Raw genomic sequence first — 7996 nt, forward strand, 5'->3', positions numbered from 1 at the left:
TTTTCAGAGCCTTCATACTAAACACATGCTGAAGATTTAATTGATCCAGAAATTATTATTCACTTACTTTAGACATCTTGCTCTTGGTGTCTCCTGTTAAAAATGCCAAATTGTTGATTTCATTCTGAATCACAAAATTTTGTTCTTCTCTTTTGAAGTTCTAAAAACAATAATAATAAAAAAATTAACAGAATTAATCCACATGTACCACATTTATATTTAAAAATAAAATGAAATGGAAGAAAAAGTATACATTTTATCTTACATGTGATTTACACCACAGGATAAAAACTTCAGCTACCATTCGAAAGAGTTCATCAGAATGTGCATCTGGTTTCTTTAGCCAATTTGCTCTAGTAACAAAAACAACAGAAATATAAAATGAGACCTTTGAAATAAAATAAGTGAATATAAAAATCTCTATTAAATAGATTAGTTTAGAGTTGTATAGGTAATCCTGGAATTTAATGAGGATCAGTTCAATTTTTCATGGTCCTTTTTAGGTATTTATTTCTGTCTGCTCCTTCTCCCCATGATGCCAACAAGTTTTTGTGCCTGTTATGAGAACCAGACTAGAAAACGGAACTGAATGACAAGCAAAACTGTTTCTCTGAGTATTTCTCTATTTCTTTTCCTCTCCCTCATCCCTCCTAATAAAACTTTGTTATCAAAATTTTGTGTTGATCTAAAAGAGAACACCATCATGGGGAAAAGGGCAAGAGTAGAGGGAAATAAATGAAACTTGATAAGTAAATGAATGAGTGGGTAGAGCTGTAAGGACTGACTACTTCAGTCGGCAGTTTAGTTTTGTACTTCAGGGATGAATACTATCTCAGTTTGAGTCTGTCTGCACAAGAATGCTGAGAAAACTTAGGCAAATCAACTAACAGATACGGCCCTCTTAAATGTCTCTAAAGTAAAATTCCTTAATACAACCAAATATAAAGTGGGCATCTGACACCAGACATGGAGTGTATTATCATGTTATAACTTAGGCTCATTAAACTCTGTCTCTCTAGTTGGATTTCTTCACAGCCCAGTTGAATTTTTTTAAATTTGTGGTGTTTCCTTGCCAGCAACTTCTGACACAGTAAAGCCTTGACTTCATCTAGAAAAAGCAAATCATTCTCAGTGTAAATTTGTTCACAGTATAAATAATCATGCATGCAATGAAAATTCTGATAACTAGCCCAGCATGTACTAATACCTAAAAAAAAAAAAAAAAAAAAAAGAAAGGGGACAATGATTATGTACAGAAGAACAGTGTTGTTAAGGATAGGATTAAGATAATGTAGATACTGAGATATTATAGAAACTTCAGGTACTCTTCTTAAGAGCACCTTGGGATCATGTGCTGGGGCAAACAAAAGGGAATTCATAGTCACAGAATAATCCTTCAGTAAATAGTTGAGAAAAAAACTTCTGGTAATTTTAAAGGCAATAAAATATTGTTCAAACACTTTATTTCAGTCATTAAAAAAATCATGAAAGATTAACATCTTTGTGGTCTTATCTAAAAGTAGAATTATTGATTGGAGGCAAAATAGTTTTTCACTCTTCATTAACAATGCAGGTTTTTAGTAATTTTTACATTTTTGAAAGGTATATTCATTTGTAATGTCATAGGGCTACCGTAGCACATATAACAAGTCTGGGCAGGATATGAATTCTCAAAGAAACAAGTGCCAAATACATGTGAGAAAAAGGTGTGCATTTAAGGCACATCATTCTGTAAATCTATAATCTTAAAATACTTAGGATCTGATTCTCAGCATAGCAGTAAATGGATTGCATTCTTTGTGATTATCTGATAATGGACACCAGAACATTAACTAACAAATGTGTTTAATTATTATGTTTTATTTACCTGTTATTGTCTACATAGCGAATCAACATTGGATAGAAGGCGTAAAGGTCTCTACAAAGAACAGCAAACTCATCAAGAATGAGTAGCTCAGCTTCCTGGGTGTCACTTTTACCATCTGCTCTCAGTTGCTCCTCTTCCATCACAATCTTTATAGCTTTTTTCTTCAATTTTTCCAGTGTTGGAATAAAGTGACTTCTGAGCAGATCAGCCCTGGCTTTGCTTATGATGGGTTGAGCATAAACTGCGTATAAAAATATAGATGATACTATGATTAATGCACTAGTGATGTTCTTTGTAATATTAATACGAACTCTGCAGTTCTAGACAACATGAAAATCACATTACTTCATGAATTTCTGGAAATTAATTACATTATTAATAAAATTATGAATATAGCTTTGTAACAACTGTGTGTATTGAGTGAGTTACCATGATTCAGATTATAAATATTTCATTCTTACATGAACTAAGCTACCATGCTTAGTCACAGGTCTCAGTTAAAACCTAAACAAATTACAGATTGAGACATGTATTCCTCACAAAATGACAGTTGGAGATCTTTTAATGTTGGGGTTTTTTGGTATAAAATTTCAAAATATAGCCAGAAAACAGTTTTCTAGAAGAATTCCTTTACCCTTTTTGTGTTGGACAAGCTAAAATGTAGAGAATGAATTACTAATTTAAGATCTATGATTTATTTTGTATGATCATTAGTAATAAAATGTAGACTACCTGAGTAAAAAATCCTTGCAAGAGCCACACTAGTACATACTCTCCTTAAGTAGATAAGCAGCCACCACAAAACTGCAAGCAGTGGTTCCTACAATTAAGCAGCGAATATTTTACTAAATTTTAATTGAATCCTTATTACTACTAAAGACCTTCCAATATTTAAAATAATACTGAAAATCCAGTACCAATGGGGCTTTAAAATATAGCAAGAAATTATTACCTTTACAAAATTTTTCTTGCACCACCTTATTGCGTATTTCACTCTTACAATGTTTAGAATGAATGGTAAAATTTGGATACAGTAAATTTCTTCAGCTACGTAGCTCCTAAATGTTACAGAACATTTGAGAAATTGAGGCAAAGTGGCTGCTTCTGAACTTGTGCTACTCCTGGGATTATCTCACCATATACACTTTATTTCCCTTTTATCCTTGTATTTCGCAAACAGAATTCAAAGGACTTACTTATACTCTCTAGTGCAATACTCATTTCTTAGGTGTCTTTAAAATCAATGTAATTCACGTCTCCAAATTAAATGCTCATATACAATGCTTCGAGAAGGCAAGATTTTCAAACTCCACTGGGTTGTACTGAAAGCTCTCTGCTTACAGTGATGCTATGATTCATGCATAAAAATAATAAAGTTTTTAAAAATGATCTTTCTCTTATTGCTACTTATCTACTACTTATATTTCTTTTCTGCTGTTACAATAATTATTATTATTTTTTTACTATTATATCACTGGGTAATATGGTAAAGTATAACAATGTAATTAAATATTAATAGATATATTCCTTAAAAATATTTGCAGTACCTGCAATTCTTTTCATCCAAGATGCTTCCTCTATTCCTAGATTGTTGTTAATGATTTTCAGAATATTTCCAAGAACAATGCTCAGATGCTCAGAGGTTATCATTGTACAGCAAGGCCCAGCACTTTGAGGAACACTCTCAGAGCCTCTTTCCCACCAGTAGGATAAATAGTTGCATAGCATGGGTAAGATAACCTCAATTACATGAGGCATTTCAGTATACCGTGCTCCAGACTCTGCTAAATCGTTAATTTCCTTTATTAGTCCATCCAACTGAGGGATCTCTGGACACATCTCTTCTACTTTATCAGGCATACCTAAAACTGCAAAAAAGGTGGAAAACCAAAAGATTAATTACCAAAACAAGAGAGAACAACTGTGTTTAAATCCTAAATATGAGTAACATTGTCGCCCAGGATTTTTTCTGTCACCGTCTTGGGCAGACATAACTATAGGAAGACTTTGGGGTATACACAGGTCTCTCATCTCATAAATTATGTCTTTCTGATGACATGCATATAAGACTGATGCAGACAATAGCTGTCATAAAACTATGGCTTCACTACAAAATGTTCTGCAATTATCTGGTGAGCAGCCCAGCTGTGTAAAAGTGCAGAACTGAGGGCTTATATCAATATTGGATAAACTCTGACCATTGTTTCCATAATCACTCACCACTTTCATGTCAGTTTGCAAAAAATTAAATCTACCTCAGGGAAAAGAAAACAAACACCTCAAAATTATGGGTGAGATTAAATTTTAAACTGTTAATGAACTCTGTATATGTATGTCCCTACAAAAATGACAGGAAATAATTTCAGTCTTCAGATCTTTGTATTAGAAACCAAAGGGTGCTTATTCAGCAATTAACAACCTATCACATTTGAATGCCAGTCACTAGCAAAATTCTTCTCCCACCAGTGCTGCATCCATAAAACAGAACTGACAGGAAGGGCCAGCACAAGCTTTTCTGTAGCTGATTTTACATGGAAAAACTTCTGAAGCATATGGAATCAATATCCTGTTTTGTTTTGTTTAAAGGAACAATGATTTTGGCTGGTAATGAGTCTTACATGGATCAATGAAGAAAATACTGAAATACTTTAAGATACAAGAATCCATCAGGAGTTAGTCAGGAGAGAAGTAAGTGAAGAAAATCTATGTGGAAGGATTCATGCTCCTTTGATTAAGCTTTCATGGAATCAAAGCCATGTTCTGCCAGGAGCTCCCTATACCAAGCTGCATTGGAGTACTGGTAAAACCACAAAAAACATTGATAACTTTCCTGTTCACATAATAAGATATTACACCTCTTGCATGTTCCTAGTAAGAACACTACTGTGCAATTTGTTGAAAATTTTTGTAACGTAAATATGATCTTTGAGCTTAAAATATTACAGTATTCTGCTTCAGAAAAGAATTCATACATCATGTTCAGTAAAATATCCAAATATGCTAGGACAAAGGGAACGCTATTAAGACAATCTCAACAAAAAAGAGCGAGGCTAAAACAAGTAATTAAAGAGCAATAGTAGGAGTTCTTTACTGAACTGTACCTTTGGGGATTTTTCATTATTACAATTTCTTTCTATTACTGTTAGATAGGAAGCAGTAAACACTTTTTTTAAACTTTTTTTCTTCTTTTTTTCTTTTTGCTTGAGTACTTACTTGCTCTTTCTCTTGCACTCTTGGTGTTGAAGACAGACAATGGATTGTAATGGTTGAGAGAAGGTTCAAGGAATGCTACTGGGATGGCTGCTGCAAGAGATGCTAAGCACTCCCCAAGTGCAGGACGCTGCCTATATATGAGAGATACTTAAAGTTATCTGAGGGGAAATGTTTTTGACTAGGCTTTCAACACCTAGCCTGAATTATAAAGCAGCATTAACATTTACTGCTGATCTAGTTAATCTTTTTAATACACTAGGAATGATTTGACAATTCTGAAAAATTGTATTTCTCACACAAACAAAATTACTAGAAATTACAGTGGCTTAAGAAATAGTTTTTTTTTTTTTAAAAATAACTTCCACTACATATTTTATATTTAAGGTAAACTGGTCCATAGTGCAAATGTGCAGCTACAAACTATAGAAGACATGTTTAGAATACGCAAAATGAATAGATTAGTAATTATTGTACCTTCACTTTGTTTAAACAAGGAGCAAATGCATATAATGAGCAGGAATTTGTTTTGGCAGCCATACTCTTTTTCAAGATTTCACTTCTTTTGAAATTATGAGAAACACAACTGCTGCTCATCGAAGACTGATTTTATGGCATCCTGTGTGGCTCATTTTGAAAGGGCAATTCTGCATACCCCCACAAAAAGTTCCCATGTTCCTATTTGTTTGTTCTGTGCTAGTACTGTAACTCAGAGAACATCTTGATGATCTGGAGGAACCAACTGGTCCAGGTAAAAAAATATCTCACCATAAAACCAAACCGACAGTAACAAAACAAGTTCATCATGTGGCTACACAAACAGTATTTACAAGGAAAAAAGAGAGGGGTGGAAACATACAGATGAAGGTGAAAGAGATGCTGAGAAAGTCCTTTTTGGCATGAAACTAAAACTTCTGAACCATTGTTTATGGGGATTTTGTTATGCTTGTGGATAAGATAGCACACACCTTTCATCCTTTGAAGCACTATGGTTTCTTTGTAATAGATATGGACCTGTTGGAGTGGGCCCAGAAAGCCACAAAAATAATCATAAGGCTGGAGCAGCTCTCCTGGTGAAGAAAGACTGAGAGTTGGGGTTGTTCAGCCAGGAGAAGTGAAGGCTCCGGGGAGACCTTATTGTGGCCTTTCAGTATTTAAATGGGGCTTGCAGGAAAGATGGGGACAAACTTTTCAGCAGGGCCTGATGTGATAGGATGAGTGATATTGGTTTTAAACTAAGGGAGGACAGATTCAGATGAGATAAAAAGAAGACATTTTTTACTATAAGGGTGGTGAACTGGAACAGGTTGCCCAGAGAGGTGGTAGATGCCCCATCCCTGGAAAAAGTCAAGGTCAGTTTTGACAGGGCTCTGAGCAACTTGATCTGGTTGAAAATGTCCCCGCTCATTGCAAAGGGGTTTGGACTACACCTTTAAACGTCCTTTCCAAACCTGTTCTATGATTATTTCAGTTCCATGAATAACAACAATCTTTTTAAGATTCCTTTGTGACAACAAAGTCTTTCTCATGTTATTACCTAATGCTGAAGATCATGACCCATGTAGTGCCTCATCTTCAGCTGCCTACATTAGTTTTTATTTCACAACTGTGCTGGAGTGTGAAGAAATAAGTAACTACATACCCTCCAACCTGCCAAAATTCACTAGGAGAAAAACTGTACTGTGATCCCCAATCCTGGCACTGTCTAATGTGAATAACTATTCAAGTCAATGCAATCAATTGCTTCTAAATTTTGCTGAAATGTTGAGCAGTGTGTTTGAAATCCTACCTCCAACCTATAAACTGATGTCTGCCTACAGCTTTTATTTAAGACCCTGACAGTCTGGTAAAAAAACAAAGTAAATGAAATCCACAGTTGGAAACCTCTCACACAGCCTTAGGAGACTAATTAATTTCCTCAGATATATCTGACCTGATCACTCATCCCTTCTAAGAAGAGAACTGCAGCAGGAAAAGGTGATGCTGCTAACATCAACACTTACTGTAACTGTCCAATGCTTATAGCTCTTGCCAATCAAGCGAAGATCTGTGCTGTGAGCATTTCTTGTCAAAAAGTAACTCAAATACAATCACCTTGTATTTCCTATGAGAAGACCCTGACTGCTAGTGATTTTGCCTATCAGATCTGTGTCAAAGACTATTTAAGGCTTTTAGTTCCAAAAAGAGTTTTGTCATTTAGTGATGGATGTATAAATGACTGCATGTGGCATACAAAAGAATGAGCTTGTGCACACATGAGCATGCATGCAGAGTGGGAGGAAAGAGACAGGCTGTCCACCAGACTTGTCTTGCATTTTGCATTAAATAATTACTCAAAAAACTCTGGAAGGAAGGAAGTTAAGTCCAGCATTCCTCATACTTGGCAAAGCTTCTCTTAAACAGAGAGTTGAGTTGCGTTTCCTCCAGTACAAGTTTCCTCTTTCAGGCCCTGTGGATCTTAAACTTTTCATTATAAAAATTATAATGAAAAGTGCCTTACCTAAAGCCTTCAGAAGCATAAGGAAGGGTTATGATTTCTTCAGCTCCTGTCTTGTGGTAGACAGATCAATAATTAGGGTTCTCTTTTCTGAAGTCACAGATACGGATTTGGGTTTCTTTTAATGGAACACAATCAAACACCAGGGCTTGGAACATAGCAACTGGAGGTTTAAAGGAATTGTAGAATTGTAGACCCTACTCTTTTTAAAATGCAAGTAACTAGTAAAGTGGTTTCCTTTATAGAGCTAAAGGTTGTCAGAATGCTCTGTGTATGCTCAGGACAACTATTTTGATAATCTGCATAGACTTAGGTGTGAGACAGACACATCCTACTTAAGTACTCAGTCTACTTAACACTTCAATGTGTAACAGCCAAACTTTGGGAGCCTTAATGGCAACCTGTAGAATAATTTCTCTTTC

At 35.1% G+C, this 7996-nt stretch overlaps 1 protein-coding gene across 1 annotated transcript in view; it reads right to left on the minus strand.

Annotated features, from left to right (window-relative positions):
• Positions 1-7996, minus strand: part of RYR3 (ryanodine receptor 3) — a 191404-nt gene that overhangs the window by 46224 nt on the left and 137184 nt on the right. The window contains exons 65-69 of the mRNA XM_010007742.1: positions 5081-5211; positions 3415-3735; positions 1868-2108; positions 266-353; positions 68-160 (exon numbers count right to left, since the gene is read on the minus strand). Coding sequence (XP_010006044.1) covers positions 68-160; positions 266-353; positions 1868-2108; positions 3415-3735; positions 5081-5211 — 874 coding nt within the window. The remainder of the gene's footprint in view (positions 1-67; positions 161-265; positions 354-1867; positions 2109-3414; positions 3736-5080; positions 5212-7996) is intronic.

The sequence above is a fragment of the Chaetura pelagica genome, unplaced genomic scaffold (genome assembly GCF_000747805.2).
Source record: "Chaetura pelagica isolate M959 unplaced genomic scaffold, ChaPel_1.0 scaffold70, whole genome shotgun sequence".
Lineage (NCBI taxonomy): Eukaryota > Metazoa > Chordata > Aves > Apodiformes > Apodidae > Chaetura > Chaetura pelagica.